Source organism: Girardinichthys multiradiatus, chromosome 23, assembly GCF_021462225.1.
Source record: "Girardinichthys multiradiatus isolate DD_20200921_A chromosome 23, DD_fGirMul_XY1, whole genome shotgun sequence".
NCBI classification, from domain to species: Eukaryota; Metazoa; Chordata; class Actinopteri; order Cyprinodontiformes; family Goodeidae; genus Girardinichthys; species Girardinichthys multiradiatus.
In genome coordinates, this window is record NC_061815.1 from 28,860,019 (window position 1) to 28,876,380 (window position 16,362).

At 38.2% G+C, this 16,362-nt stretch overlaps 1 protein-coding gene across 6 annotated transcripts in view; it reads right to left on the reverse strand.

Moving 5' to 3' along the window:
• Positions 1-16,362, reverse strand: part of pcdh11 (protocadherin 11) — a 208,556-nt gene that overhangs the window by 131,708 nt on the left and 60,486 nt on the right. For all 6 annotated transcript variants that reach the window (XR_007036298.1, XM_047353260.1, XM_047353259.1 and 3 more), the window contains exon 4: positions 1,744-1,803. Coding sequence is in view for 5 of the 6 variants with exons in the window: in XM_047353260.1 (XP_047209216.1) it covers positions 1,744-1,803 (60 nt within the window). In the remaining variant the exon portion in view is untranslated. The remainder of the gene's footprint in view (positions 1-1,743; positions 1,804-16,362) is intronic.

A 16,362-nucleotide genomic window follows, 5' to 3' on the forward strand; every position in this document is an offset into this window, starting at 1 on the left:
TAATGAAGGGGTGAAGATAATGTGTCTCATACTGAACTGTGACAAACTGAAATAAATGGTTTTGAGTCATTTGAAATTAATTATTTAGTTTAATTAATCTCCTAGTGTAATTGTGTTCTTTAGCTAGACAGGCTGGCATGCAGCTATTGTGAAAATCTTAATTTCAGGTTTTAGAGACTTTTTAAGACTTGGCTTTCACTTGAACAAAAATCTCTGCTGTATTATAATGTTTATGTTATGGAAGATGTTTTATAACTAGTTCAATTTAGAAAACAAGTTGTGCCCCTAAGATAAAATTATCCTTTTACCTGTTAGTAGGTAATGCATGCTAGCGCTAGCTATGGTCCAAAGTAAAGAATTAATCATCAAGTCAGACAATATTTAATGTCCTGTTATAAACTGTGTAAAAATGTTGTTCTCAAGTCTGTCTTTATTACACGTAATTCTTTTCAACATATTTTGACAGCCTTATTGTTAGACATTAGTCATTTTAACCTATTTTTTGGTTAAAACATAGCCAGTAGGTTGTGTTAAATCTACAAAGGCCTTTATCTGCTCATATTTCATCCAAAGGTTTCCAAGTGATCCAGTCCAAGTGAAATTACATTGTCTGTTACAGAACAGTTTTTGAAGGATGGTCATTTTATTCTCTTTTTCTGTTTTCCTCATTTCTTGTTTAAGTCATGTTACTAAAACTGGGTTGATTCAGGGAAAAAAGGAAAACAGCCCTACTCATGATTTAATATTCTTTTTTTTTTTTGCTTAAAGTTCACAGATTCACACTTTTAATTCCACACTTCTAAACTCTGACAGAGTGACAAAATGTGGCAAATAGGGAGGAATACTACGTTCAAAGTTTAGGTCTTTGGTCAAGAACCAGACATGTTGTTTTGGCACTGACTTACGAAGGACAAAGTGAATTGCTTTCCATTTGATTTCTCATCAACAGACTGGGAGGAGGAACATGTTACTTTGTTATTTACTGTCTAACAACTAGCTGTGGATTTAAATGCACCCAGAGTCATTTTAGACAGCTAGCTCTGCATTAGGGATGTAGAGCAATGTTAGGCTTTGAACAGTTGATGACCGGCTGTCAGACAGCTTCCATCCATTGGGCTCTTTTTACCAAGGTCCACTTTTGCAAAAACCCACTCTCCACCACAACAGCCATTCATCCAGAAAAGGACAGAGGCATTTTCGATGTGTTTGGTGCTACATTAAGTAAAATTGTGTGAATTTCACTGTATAGCACCCTATCACATTTTCAAGAGGCATGAACTGAGAGGAAAGGTTGAAGGGGAGAGTAACTTTAGTGCACTGAGATGACTTCAGACTATTAAAGAAAAATAATGACTTTGACTGTGCCTGTTAACTACTAATTAGCATTGAATAAATCTGCCCTTCTTGCCTCATGTTAAATAGGTCTTGAATGATTAACAGAATGCTCAAAGGAAGAGCCAAAAATGAAATTGTGGAATTGAAATGAAGGCTGCTTCTGTAGGAATCCCTGGTAAAATGTTTGAATTCACACATGATTTTAACAAAGATTATTAAACTGAGTGAGGCTTTGATCAGATTTGGGTAAAAAAACATAAGGATGTCTGCAAAAACCACTGAGCAGGCTTTTAAAAAAAAGAAAATACAGATTGACGTTGCAACTTAAGAACATTAAATTCTTAAAGTATCTGCTATTATTTCTGAAAATGTTATTTTATCCCTTGACTGAAATAAAGTAGAGCTTACCTTATGAGGACAAATGGGTGGTGGAGAGTTAAAAGACTTCTCTGGTGTCTGGCCCGGGTTCTACAAGAAAAACACATTATCAGGGATGTGTGCAGCGCATCTCCAAACAAATCTTTAGTGACATAAGTTGCAGCTTATGTCCTGGTGCTTGCTATTTAGCATATTTTCTATATTTTGGCAAAGGTATTAGGTGACCTAACTTCCACTCTCTGCTTTCCAACTAATCCAGGAGCAGCAGCTTCTGTTGAATGTCATATTTTAAATCTTTTAGTAGCCTCATCTTATGGATGTATACATCAGTGGATGTATAAGGCAATTAATTTACCTACAGGTTACATTCTTTTTGCAGACATTTTTATACAGAACTACACACAAATGAGTAACATACAGGTACATATTCATACATTAGAATATCTTTGAGAAGTTCATTTATATCAGTAAATACATTCAAAAAGATAAACTCATATATGTAATGCTATAAATTCTGTTAATTTTGATGATTGTGACTTTTAGCTGATGAAAACTAGAATTTTCTAGTTTCTTAGAAAATTAGAATTTGAATAAAAGTTAAGTAGTATTTTGTCAGCCCACTGAAATCATGTCCAAGTATTGTACAGTATATGCTCTTAATTCTTGTTCAAGGTTCGTTTTGTGTGAATTACTGTAGTGGCACATGAAGGCATGCAGCCTGTTTCAATGCTGAGGTGTTAAAAAAAAAGTTTACATGAACAGCAAAATTCTGCTTATCTGCATTGTTGGGTCTGGTGTTTCATCTTCCTCTGGAGATTATATCTCCTGATGCGTATTAGCATTGCAGAGAGGTTAATATGCTTCTGAATCATCTAGTTGCAGCTATCCCTGTTGCTTGTGTACCTTTTTCTAACAGATTTTTACCTTCCACTCAACTGTCTAATAATATGATTGGAAACAGACTGTGGACAGCCAGCTACTTTAGTAATGATCTTTGTAGCTTAGTCTCTTTGCTAATGGTTTGCACAACTGCTTCCAAACAACTGTCAATAAAACTGCAGGCCATAACATACAATTTTTGTATTAAAAGAGCTTTATCAATTGGTCTTCAGAAATATTCTTCATTTCTGACATTCTGATATGTGAGTTCTCAACTGCAATTGATAAAAATAATATTTAGCAAAAATAATAATAATGTTTCACTCTTTGAAAAAGAATATATGTAATGTATAAGTTTCATTTATTTGTTTGAATTGAATTACCAAAATAAAATTACTTTTTGATGTTATTCTAATTTAGTAAGATGCAACAATATTGTGATTACCATGAGGTTTGGTGTTTTGCCCAAGCCCTGGGATCTGCAAATGTTTTCTCCCTATGACCATCTTACTACCCTAGTAATAAATCCCATGCTTTTGCCTTTGTTTTTCAGTTTCCCATATTTCTATCCCTCCACATGGATTATAAATCCTTCTTTGTCAGACGATTTCACTGAGCATATGTTCAAGACTTTTGCACAAGCGCCTGATAGCAGTTTTTGAGGTTAAATGATTATCACATTGTTAATACACCAATACATCACTGAGACACAAGAAAACACCATTAAAAAGCACACACAAAGTAAGTTAACAAGGTAACAACAGATGGTCCTGCTGCTTGTGATTATGCAGAGATCCAAAGTATTTGCATACTCAGAAAGCAACGGCAAAAAAAGAGTAAACAACAAGCCTTCTTAAACTGACCTGGGTGAGAAATGAAAAGAGCAGCGGGTGAGGCCAGACCCAGCAGGAAAGTGGATGGGCTCAGAAAACGTATTTTGGAATCTACTAAGGGTCTACCCCCTGGGAAGGCCCTGTTGATTTCCAAGCAGGTGCTTTCAGTTATGTCCTCATATCCAATTATGTGCCTGTGGTATGTCTGATGTGCTGTGACACTATTAATGGTTGCCTTATGGTATCACCGGGACAGATGAGACACACATCTCTCCAGACTCTTAGTATCTATATTTCATTGCAGCGTAGGAGGAGAGCACCTCACTGGCTGCTGCAGCCATAGGAGGAAAAAGAAGAAAAACAAGCAGGCTTTCAGTGTAGCGTAAACACCATGGTATAAAATATAAATGAATAAATGTGTCTTTATGGGACTGTAGAATTAGCAGACAAAATTTTCCCCATAGATCAAGGAAGTACGTGACCATGAGATCTTAACAATGACAGGCAAATAGAAATTTTATTTTTTGGGGGGATATAAGAAAGAAATGGATTTTGTTAGTTTTCTCAATGGTCTTTTTTCTTGTTTTTGCTGCGATATGCAAGGAAATCACCTGACCTGGGCTCCAAACATTGCCTGAAAATAAAGATTTTTAAATTATTTGCTATACTTTTTGTGTAAGCAAAAATGGAACCAAAAATTATTTTTGTCCAATTAAATGTGAAGTCACCAAGGCTTTTTCAATACAGATTATTTGGCCTGTTCAGCTGAAGGTTAATCAATAAGTTAAAAATAAAATAGAATAGCATCACAAATATCATTCTACTATACTTTTTAAGTACCTTCTACTTGTTTCAGCAGAAAATATATTTTTTACTCAGTTTAATTAAAAATAAATGACAGAAAACCAGTACCGTATTTTCCGCACTATAAGGCGCACCGGATTATAAGGCGCACCTTCAATGAATGGCCTATTTTAGAACTGTTTTCATATATAGGGCGCACCGGATTATAAGGCGCATAGAATAGAAACTACTGCAGTCAAACGTTTGACTGGGGTTGCGTTATGCATCCACTAGATGGAGCTGTGCTAAAGAGAATGTCAACAAAACAGTCAGTCAAACTTTATTAATACACTACAAACCAGCGTTCTGATAACTCCATTCACTCTCATGGTAAGGTCTCCTCTACATAGAATTCTATTGAATAGAGCCAACCGCACGTTAGGAATGCATTGGAGTCTATGAAGTTGAAGTTGAAATCAAACGTTAGTTAAAACGTGAAAGGGAACTTTTCCCTGATTCAGTAAACACGTAAAAGAAACAGTTTGATGCACTAAATCAAACGTTAGTACTGTTAACCTTTCCTGTTTCTGTCCCCTGACCGTAGTCTGATGACACAGGGGAGACGCTTTCTCCAGGGCCGAAGTTACTAGTTTCCTCGGGGTTAACTCCCTCACTCATACGTTGCTGAGTTGAGCATGAAGAAACAGCATCAAAACACTGAGTTGTTGACCAGATTTGGGGTTCTTTTTAATGACTTTGCAGCACGTAAAAACACAGGGCTTACAGACTCATACACCGCTGCTCCGGTCGCCGTCTCTACCCACCCCACACACACAATAATACCGACGTCACTCCTTCACTCTTGATTCTCAGCTACGGCAGCACACAGCGCCACCTCTGTCCGGAGGAGTAATGTCAACATCTTCCATACACACACACGAAACATACACCACACACACTGAGCTTCTAATCACATATAGTTCAGGCAATTCCTGCAACAGTACATTCAAACGTTATACACACACAAGTGGTGTTGGACTAGGAGTAAGCACAGTACAGATGTTTACCGCTATTACTTCGGCGACACCCCTGACTACGGTAGCCGTAATGCTGCAAGCGGTGCGGCTTTGTAGTTTACCAGTCGTACTGAAACATTTTGACAGAGCGCCGTGTACAACCAGTATGGATCAACCAATTAACCAATTGATCCATATATAAGGCGCTCCGGATTACAAGGCGCACTGTCATTTTTTAAAAAAATTAAAGGTTTTTAAGTGCGCCTTATAGTGCGGAAAATACGGTAATAGGCAGATTTTTAAGTCTCACATGGGCCTCAGCGTTCATTAAAAACACACAAATAATGTTGTGAAACCAAGAGCTACAGTCCTAGTTGTTTTATTTTAAAGATTTCCCTATTGTTTTATTCTTCTAGCTGAGCAAAATGTCACTTTTTATCCATGCCACCTCCCTTTGTCACAGCCCTACTGAATCCCACTCATGCAGATGCTAATTATTAATCATTAGTATTTCATCAGTGTGGAAACCATGCAGCTTTTGTGAGAAACAGCTAATGGCTCACCCTCAGATTTATATGAGAGATTCGGAGGATGGTGCATTCAGGAGAGAAAACCAGAGTGAGAGCACAAAACGAAAAACAGCTGTCACTTTTCAACTTTGGTCAGGGACATTTTCTATCTGATAAAGAAACGCTATTGACAGAACTTGCAACAGAGGGCATTTGATTACACCGCATATTGATGTTTTTGTATTTTCAGAGTGCTGCGGATGGTTATTGTAGTTTAATGAGGCCCAGAGAGCACAATTCTATGATATATAGCAAAAATTATTTTCTGAGGAAATAGAACGATAACTGAAACATGATGTTTCTTTGTCTGACTTCTTGGAGACATGCTGATTTAGTAAAACATATTTTGCTTTACCTCCTTTTTTTCTTCAACCTGATACTCTCCATCAAAGGCCCTAAAACCTATAAACAGTCCTAATAATCTGTGCTGCTATACAGATTTTGATAAATTTTCAATACAACTTACTTGAAGAGACATACAACCCCCTGCACTCTTATTGACACCACTGGTAAAGATGTGTAAAAAATATCTATGTAAAAAATTGTTCTTTCATTGCAGTATCATAATCCCTCTGGCCATGTTTTGGTAAGTTTACAGATCGGCAAATTTTGTGTCGCAGTTGTACCTTTGAAGTATCCAAAGCTTGAGATATTGTATAATAACCTAATCCTACTTTCTCTTCTCCACACCTTTTGCCCTGACTTGGCTGTGATTAAATTAGGTGGATGCTATTAACTAATATTGTGACTTCTAAAGGCAATTCTTTGCACTGGATTTTTATTTAGGGGTATTACAGTAAAGGGTTGTAATTCAAATGCATGCCACACTTTTTAAAGTTTTGAAAATGTATTTGTTTTTTCAAAAGGGAAAAGACAATAAACCAAGCCATTCAGGTATCGCCAGATGTGTGCCTATCCTTATACATGAGGAAATGGCTACAAGTAATTAACCTCTTTCCCATATCTATGGTCATAAGAGTATTTGAAAAGTTTAAAACAACTTTAGCTGTGATGCCAGATGGGGACCTATGTTTATCTTGCCACTATATGTGAAAGGAGGTAAAATATAACAAAACAAAACTGACAGTTAGAGAACTGCAACAAAGATTGTCATCTTGGGGCCACCAAGCCTCTGTTGCACTTACTTATTTAAAGGGCTTTTGTGCGCATCCTTACCAGGGTTGGCAATAATTGTGGAGGGTGCTGTATAATCCAAACACAGGTTTATGTGGCAGATGTAATTTATAACAACACAGTCACATTCATTGCTTCCCCAAGCAGCCTAACGAAAGAGAAACGAGCAGCATTCAGAGCTGAGTGGACAGGGACTTGTGACACATTTGTGCTCCTCACCTCCATTGACTCAGCCTCCATTTTCTGCACATACAAAGAGGCTTTATACTGTCCTCTTTCCCAGCCTGTGCTAAAGGGCAGCACTGCATCCCGTAAACTGTATCCCTACCATTTAGTTACTGCTTTTCTAGCTCTATTGACTACCCCAACATTGCACCCCCACCCCCCTTCCTCACCCCTAAAATATAGTTCTCTGACTAGGATTAAAGGAGCAATGTAGTTCAAGGATTATCAAATGCCTTTGATCATGTGACTGTCATGTTTTTGATCTACAGAACATAGCTGCAAATATATTCTGTTTCTCATGCCTTCTGTCTCCATCCCTCTCAATGGTTCTCCCCTGGCTTGCTTATTCTCTGCAATGCGAGAATAGTTCTTGACAAGCCGTGAAAATGCAGACTGTAACAAGCATAAAACACATACATGTTTTTTTGTTTTTTTTTATTGCTGTGATAAAGGAAATGGAGCTTACATGTTTTAGACATGATGAAAACGCTGGGTGACGAAATTTGATGCCTATGAGTATTTATTTATCCGTGTATGTGTTCATAAAACATCTGAAAAGGTTTCAAAAACCCTGATAGAAAACATAATTCCCCACTTCTTTGAGGCTAATGACACAGTTGTTTGGAGTTTAAAGAAAGTGACCCCACTGTTCATTATTTGCCTTTTAAAGAGAAAGTTAGGATCCAGCTACTTTTATCCCAACTGCAGCTCAAACTGCACCCTGCTGCTGTTCATTAGCAGTTTCTGAGCCTGTAGCTATATTGCAACGTTTCAGTTCAAGCATTATTATTATTTAGAGGCTGAATTGGACATGTAATCAAAGCAGCAAGCTACGTGTGTAATTCTTGTATCGCAAAGGAATGCAAATTCTAGAAAAATATGATTGTGAAGCAGGGTGATGCATGGCTAAAATTAAGTCAGCATAGCAGAAAAAAAAAGTTCTATATAGTCATCATACAATCACCTCATGTTATTGTCATTGCCAAGGCAAAAATGAAACATATCACAACAATTATTTTGATGAGTCTCCAAGCAACGCAACATTTCAATGTGAATGGCACCCGGACCCTGCATCATTATAAGGCGTGGTTTCAGGCAATGAAAAAGAAGCCCATCAAAACATTATTGAATATCATTTTAATGGGTAGATTCCTACAAGGCTTTCATACTGTCTACCTGCCATGTTATTAGATAGACCATGTCAGTCATGCCAGGAAACACAAAATCAACAGACAGACAGGCTGACAAGATACCGGCTTCCATCTTTCTCCCAGCTTGGCATGTTTATCTAGTCTTCCATGTGCACTTAGTGCAGTACTGTGCATATGCATACAGAATGATGAAGGTTTAGAAACCAGTGCCTGAAGGAAGCTGCACACTGCACATATAGCACGAGTGCTTTGAAATTCTGCCAGGGTGGGCCTCATTTGCAAAGCAATTTGACAACAAAAGTAAAATACTCTGCAACCTCAAACCCAATTCTGGATGTGCTGAGAGAGGGTATGCGAGTGGTTTACATGCAGTGTCTTGTGTGTGTGTGTGTGTGTGTGTGCTTCTTGTGTGTGTGTGTGTGTGTGCTTCTGACATGGCAAGTCTGCAGACCTTGCATTGCATCAGTGCAATGTCATGACTGATTTGGCAAGGAAAAGGCAAATCACTTGTATAAGGAGGGGGGGTCGCAAAGACACAGAGGAAGCTTGTATTTGACCAAAAACTCTACTGAAAAACAATGTAACTGACAAATGCAGGGCTGTTGTTTTTCAAACATCTAACAGAACATTTTAAGTGTATTTCAAGTATTTCATGTCTAACAAGGTTTGATAAATTTGCTAAATATATACTCCTCAAGTAACATAGGGTCTTGTTCATCTCCAATAATAAGCAGATGGTCACCATCCACGCCATTAAAATTCCTTGTTTACCGGGAATGTTATTTTTTTGTATTTTTGTGTTTAGGAACAGCCTCTTGTCCAAGAGATTGTTTTTAAAGTACAGTGTCAGTCTGGATTAACTAGAGCAGGATTTTGTTGTAGCTGGATTTTATTTTTATTTTTACAAGGCAGGTTAATACTACTTTATTTGCCTATAGAATGCTGCTGACAGAGTTCTTGCTTTAGAAATATTGATATACCTGTAGAAAAGAATCACAAAACAACATTGCAGGACCCATTAGTGTTTAAACATAAGAAACAAAGCTTATGTATGCATTTGTCACTTGCTACATTTGGTGCCTTGTTAAAGCTTTCTGTTTCCCTAATGTCTTGTAAATAATCTCACAGTATTATTTTTTCAAGGATTTTTAAATGATTTTTATTGATTTACAGTGGCTCTCAAAAGTGTTTCAACCCCATGGTTAAAAATTTCATGTTTATGGAAGTTAAAAAAAACTTGAGACCATAATAAATAATTTTCCAGCTTTTTCGCTTTTAATATGGCATATATTCTGTACAGTTCAACAGTAAAAACAAGGAAATTCCTTACAATAAAAAAAAGAATAAATAATAATTGTAATGGTGCAGTAACCTGGTTGCCTAAGTATGTTAACTTTTTACCGATGCATTGTAGAAACAGTCAGTCAGTCATTTTCTACCGCTTGTTCCATAGTGGGTCACGGGAGAGCTGGTGCCTATCTCCAGCAGTCTATGGGCGAGAGGCAGGGTACACCCTGGACAGATTGCCAGTCCATCGCAGGGCAACACACAAACAACCATGCACACACTCATTCATACACCTAAGGTCAATTTAGAGTGACCAATTAACCTAACAGGCATGTCTTTGGACTGTGGGAGGAAGCCGGAGTACCCAGTGAGAACCCACGCATGCACAGGGAGAACATGCAAACTCAGAAAGACCCCAGGTCGGGAATCGAACCCAGGACCTTCTTGCTGCAAGGCAACAGTGCTACCAACTGCACCACCGTGCAGCCCATGCATTGCAGAAACACTTATGTTTTATTTAATATGAGTATTCAAACTTTAAGCAAACACAAGACACCTATTTTAATGAATCTGGTCTACCTAAATTGAAGTTCAGCTATCTTGACTTGCTCTATCTGCTTTACAAAGGTCGCTCCAAATCTATAAGATTTTGAGGGCATATCTTGTCCACAATCCTCTTCAGGTGACTCCACTGATTTTCTTTAATATTTAGCGCTTAACCCTGGCTTGGGCATTTCAAAACGGCTTTTGTTGATTTGGATGTATGTTTCCATTCAAATAGTACTAAAAAGTAAAACCCCTCTTTATCTTCAGCTTAACTGCAAACACATGAAGGCTTTTGATAGTTGTGATAATTTTGTGGAGTGGTTCATGATTTAATGTACCTTAACAAAATCCTAGATCCAACTGAAAAAAGTTAACCTGTTTCACTGTACCCATGGGGTTCTTTCTGGGGACACACAGTGCTGCTTTGTGCCACACATATTTTTAAGAATTGAGTCTCCAATGTTCCAGTTGGATTTGATGAGAACAGATTCCTCCACAAGCTTCTTGAAGTATTTATCCAGGTCTGGACTTAAAAACTAATCCTTAATCTAGATATACTGAAAAGATTTAGTTAGTTAGTTATCTTTATTAAAGACACACATGGGTCCATAGAAGAAAATAAATGTCACATGTAAAAAACAACAAAGTGTTTTTGGAAATTGCTGTAGTTCCTCCTGTGTTACTGCGGGCCTCTTGGCAGCCTCCGGGACCTGTTTCTGTCTTCTGTTTTCATCAATTTTCCTTAGATGGAAAAAATTATTTAGAAAACAATACTGTTCTATATATAAAAAATATGTGTGAAAACAATATAAATATTTCTCCAACACTTTGGAGGGAAACAGCAGTTTTGACACAAATTGAGGCCATGCAACGAGAGACCGCCTGATGAAAAGCTTTCTAATCCCGTCATAGTTTGGGTGACTTTCTAAGATAAATACTTTGGCATTGTCTTGATAAGAGAGCCTTGCCTCATTTTAAGTGTCTTTGGGATCTGGATCAGTCTACATGATGACATTCAGACTCGTACACTTGACCATATAATGTGCCATGCTTGTCGAAAAGCGGGAATGCATTTCTCTCTTAAAAGTATGATTCTTGGCCTGCTCTCGTTGCACGCTCCCTCTAACCAATTTGTCATTCTGAGACCAGCTTCACAGTTGCCAGTGCCAGGATGATAGCAGTGGGCCTTTCTGATCCAGGCAGTGGCAAGGGAGTAGGCCAAGTGTTACACGGGCCACTCTGGGACACCAAGCCGGCACTTTTGCCGGCTGATGCACGCCTCTGCGGCCTGAGAAGAACTGGCTTAGCAGATGCTTTCGATTCGTTACAGAATGGAGCTCATCTACTTTGTGAGAGCATTTGCTTTGTGTGTGCGTTCACATCTGTGCTTGTTTGTGTGTTGCAATAGCAAGCTTGCATGAGAATGAATGTGTGTGTCAAAACAGATTATTAGTGTATGTTTGAGTGTTCCCTATATATGTGTGTGGATGAGCAAGAAGCAGCTTTAAATATAAAGATGTGGTTACACTGAAATGAGGCTAAGGCTTACTTTTCAGGTTCACAATCATAATGCTCACTTTGTCCTGATGACCTAAAGAGTTACTGTCATACTAATGTCCTTAAGAGGTTAGTACAGGGGTTGGACAATGAAACTGAAACACCTGGTTTTAGACCACAATAATTTATTAGTATGGTGTAGGGCCTCCTTTTGCAGCCAATAAAGGGTCAATTCGTCTTGGGAATGACATATACAAGTCCTGCACAGTGGTCAGAGGGATTTTAAGCCATTGTTCTTGCAGGATAGTGGCCAGGTCACTATGTGATACTGGTGGAGGAAAACGTTTCCTGACTCGCTCCTCCAAAACACCCCAAAGTGGCTCAATAATATTTAGATCTGGTGACTGTGCAGGTCAAGGGAGATGTTGAACTTCACTTTCATGTTCATCAAACCAATCTTTCACCAGTCTTGCTGTGTGTATTGGTGCATTGTCATCCTGATACACGGCACCACCTTCAGGATACAATGTTTGAACCATTGGATGCACATGGTCCTCAAGAATGGTTCGGTAGTCCTTGGCAGTGACGCGCCCATCTAGCACAAGTATTGGACCAAGGGAATGCCATGATATGGCAGCCCAAACCTTTACTGATCCACCCCCATGCAGAGAACAATACATGTTTCACATTGTCCACAGCCAAAGATTTGTGATCCTTGCACCATTGAAACCGACGTTTGCCATTGGCATGAGTGACCAAAGGTTTGGCTATAGCAGCCCGGCCGTGTATATTGACCCTGTGGAGCTCCCGACGGACAGTTCTGGTGGAAACAGGAGAGTTGAAGTGCACATTTAATCCTGCCATAATTTGGGCAGCAGTGGTTTTATGTTTTTTGGATACAATCCGGGTTAGCACCCGAACATCCCTTTCAGACAGCTTCCTCTTGCGTCCACAGTTAATCCTGTTGGATGTGGTTTGTCCTTCTTGGTGGTATGCTGACATTACCCTGGATACCGTGGCTCTTGATACATCACAAAGACTTGCTGTCTTGGTCACAGATGCGCCAGCAGGACAAGGACCAACAATTTGTCCTCTTTTGAACTCTGGTATGTCACCCATAATTTTGTGTGCATTTCAATATTTTGAGCAAAACTGTGCTCTTACCCTGCTAATTGAACCTTCACACTCTGCTCTTACTGGTGCAATGTGCAATTAATGAAGACTGGCTACCAGGCTGGTCCAATTTAGCCATGAAACTTCCCACACTAAAATGACAGGTGTTTCAGTTTCATTGTCCAACCCCTGTATTTACTCTTCTCCACATTCCTCTGAAGGGTAAAAGGCAACAGAACATGGCTTCCACCACTTCATTATTCCTGTTTTAAGCAACCATTAATGCCCTCATTTAAATGCCTGGATGCTGCTTTGCTGTTAGGCTTATCAGCAAGTTGCTCAATTTACTCCTGGAGTTGCAGAGCATTAAGCATATTCAAATTTGTATTTGCAACAAGGTAGTAACTGCCTTTTATGGTCAGGCAAAACTTTCTGTTAAATTAAACACCATCTAATTAACCATCTAGTTAAATTACTTGAAGTGTATAGGCTCAGCTAGAAAAATATCCAAGTTCTTTTAGTTTAATTACTTGCTTGAAAAACTGACAATATGATCTAAAGTAGATCTGAATTTAAAAAAAGTTATACAACTACTTGAAAATAGATGCTTTTCCAGTGAAGTGTTCAAAATGTTTAATATAAAATCATATTTTACCTCTCTCACACTTTTTTTGTTCTACTCTATCTTTGTATGCAAACATGGACTGCAGCTGCAGGTGTATTGCAGCTTTCTAAATGAGTATTGGTACCAATATGCTATTACATATCCTATACCGAACAACTGCTATCAGAGTTGTAGCTTGTGTGGAAATAATTCAAAAGTGAGCAATATGTTGAATTGTTCATTTTTTATGTCAGAATTATCTGCCAGAACAAGGCATAAGTGAACTAAGCTGCTGCCTGGTCGATAGCAGATTTCAGTACCATTTTCCTGACCTCTGAAATCTGACTCAGGCTGACAAGAAGGCCAGCTACTTAGCAGCTGACACATCTTAACAGTTACTGTGTTTGAATTTTGAGGATCCTAATATCAGCTGCTGATATTATTGTAAGCATGCTAACTATACCATAAACATACTTGGTTGTCCCAGGCCAAGACTAATTAGACCAGCATAGTGTGAACTACATTATCTGTGTCACATGACAGATTACTGCTGGACAAAATTAGTTGAAATTGAAAATAACAGCAAAATGAATGGCTGATTGCATCAATGAACTAAATAACAAAAGAGACAACTCAGTTGTACAAATTTGTGCTTTTGTTCTGATGAGCATTTCACTGACCTCTACAGAGGCAACCCAAGGCACAAGAAAACTAAGATATTATAATGGGGGGCTCAAGCACGCCACTGGCCACCTAGACTCCTTGAATTTCCACACAATACAGATAACAGATTTTTTAGGTTTTTCTTTGCTTCGTAAACATGTTTATCAGTATGATGCAACTTTTACATTTCCTGCATAGTTTTTGAAATTGCAAATGTAAAAGAATTGAGTCTAATTTATTTATGTTAATTAACATAATATTTAAATTGAATTAAGATATAAAATAATTGGAAAGTGTACAATGTGCAAACATACACAGCAAAGCTTTAATATTCTTTCATGGCTGTGCTAGTGGAGTTATAATCTAATTCTTCTGCTGTAGCTTAATCAATTCAGTTGCTTGTGGGTAAGCTGGAGTCACACTTCATGGGCAATGGAACTGAAAAATCTGACATGTTATCTATATGGATGCAAGCAAAACTAGTTCAACTTGGCCCCTTCTTCCCAACTTAACTGAATCTGTATACAGGACAGATAAATAATCATATTTTTGCAATTTACTTACAGCTTTCGAGTTCTAAAACACTTTCCAAAGTTTATTTAATTAAGTTAATACATTGTTGCTTAGTAGTTGAGTCTAAAAGATAATACTCAATTTGCAAACAGTTAAGAAAGGTGGTTGATGGGTAACAGTCTTTGGTGCAATTAGGCTTCAAATTTAAAATCTTAGGGCCAGATTCAGCCTTGGTCTAGTCCTGCACTTCTAAGCCGGGATGCCAAATCTCGACACTGTTTTTGTATCCCAGCAACTTAACCATGCCTGGCTAGTGGAATTTCTACAAAGGTACATTTATGTTTCCTTACAATAAACTATCACCTACCATTCTCCACCTAACAATCAGCTTTCTAAAAAAGTTCATTTTGTGTGACAAATGAGAGTCCACAATGGCTCACTAAATGCCTTGCCATACCTTTCTGGTTATACATTGATACTCATCTCACAAAGCCAAATCACTTTTATCTGTCTGAGCACACTTCAGTTTTTGATTGGGAATGAAGCTAGAAAGCTTCAATCAGTTTCCCTTGTATGGGCACAGTTAACATGTCTGTGACTGCTCCTTGTGCGCTGATGGCAGGGATGTGGGCGATTAAGGCCAGAGTCCAATCAAACCAGCTGTGTGCCGTTTCCCATGTGGTCCTAACTGTGCCAGGAATTTGTTCCACACTAGAAGCAGGGAGAGAGGCCCAAACCAAAACCCCAGTCATGAGACTTAGGGCCACACATAAACCAGGACATGTAGACAGATTGGGGGTTTAGCCATGCAAACATTTATCAAAGACAGAGCTGCTATGCAAGCAAAAATAATCTCACTGGTTGAAATAAACCCACAATGGAGAGACTTTTTGGCCAGGAATTGATAAACCTCCCCAAAAACATGCAGTGCTAAGACAGAACGAAAATGAGAAAATCAGTCCAAGTTCTGCATAAGTAAAAGTTCAATCTAAGAGATTTCTTGATTACAAATTCAAACATCAGTTTCAGTTGTAATTATTTTTTATAAAATCAATTTACATGAAATAAGTCAAAGTATATGTATCTAAACTTAAATATGGACAGGTTTTTTTCATTTACATGAAATGCTTTTGTTGAATTAAACAAGTTAGATATACCTTTAATTTTTAGCTCTAAAATCATCATGACAATCATAACAAAATACAAATATCTGTCAGAATATTACATAAGATCAATAGAATAGGATATTTTAAACAGAAATGCCAGGGCTCTGAGAAGTAAGTTCATTTCTATACACTATACACTTCTATACACAGTACTTGGTTGGGCTTCCTTTTACATTAAAAACTGCATCACTGCGACTTGGCATGGAGGTGATCAGTCTGTGATTCTGCTAAAATGTAATAGAAGCCCAGGTTGTTTTGATCATTTGGATAGATTCTCTATGGGTTTCAGGTCAGGCCAGTTTGCTGGCCAATCGAGCACAGCAGAATTTCCTGATAGAAGGGTACGCTGACTGTGGTAAGACAGGTAAGACACTTGTGATGTGGTCGCTCTTTCGGAAGTGGCTTGAAATGTGAAATGCAATTTTTGACCAGGACATGTCATTTAAATCCCATATTAAACAGGTTTCTTGGATTTCCTTCTTTCACCTCCGGAACATTGCCAAAATTAGAAATATCCTATCCAGGAGTGACACTGAAAAACTAGTCCATGCATTTGTTACTTCAAGGCTGGATGGACTATTGTAATTCGTTACTATCAGGATGTCCACAAAATGCAGTTAAAAGCCTTCAGCTGATTCAAAATGCTGCAGCAAGAGTTCTGATGAAAATT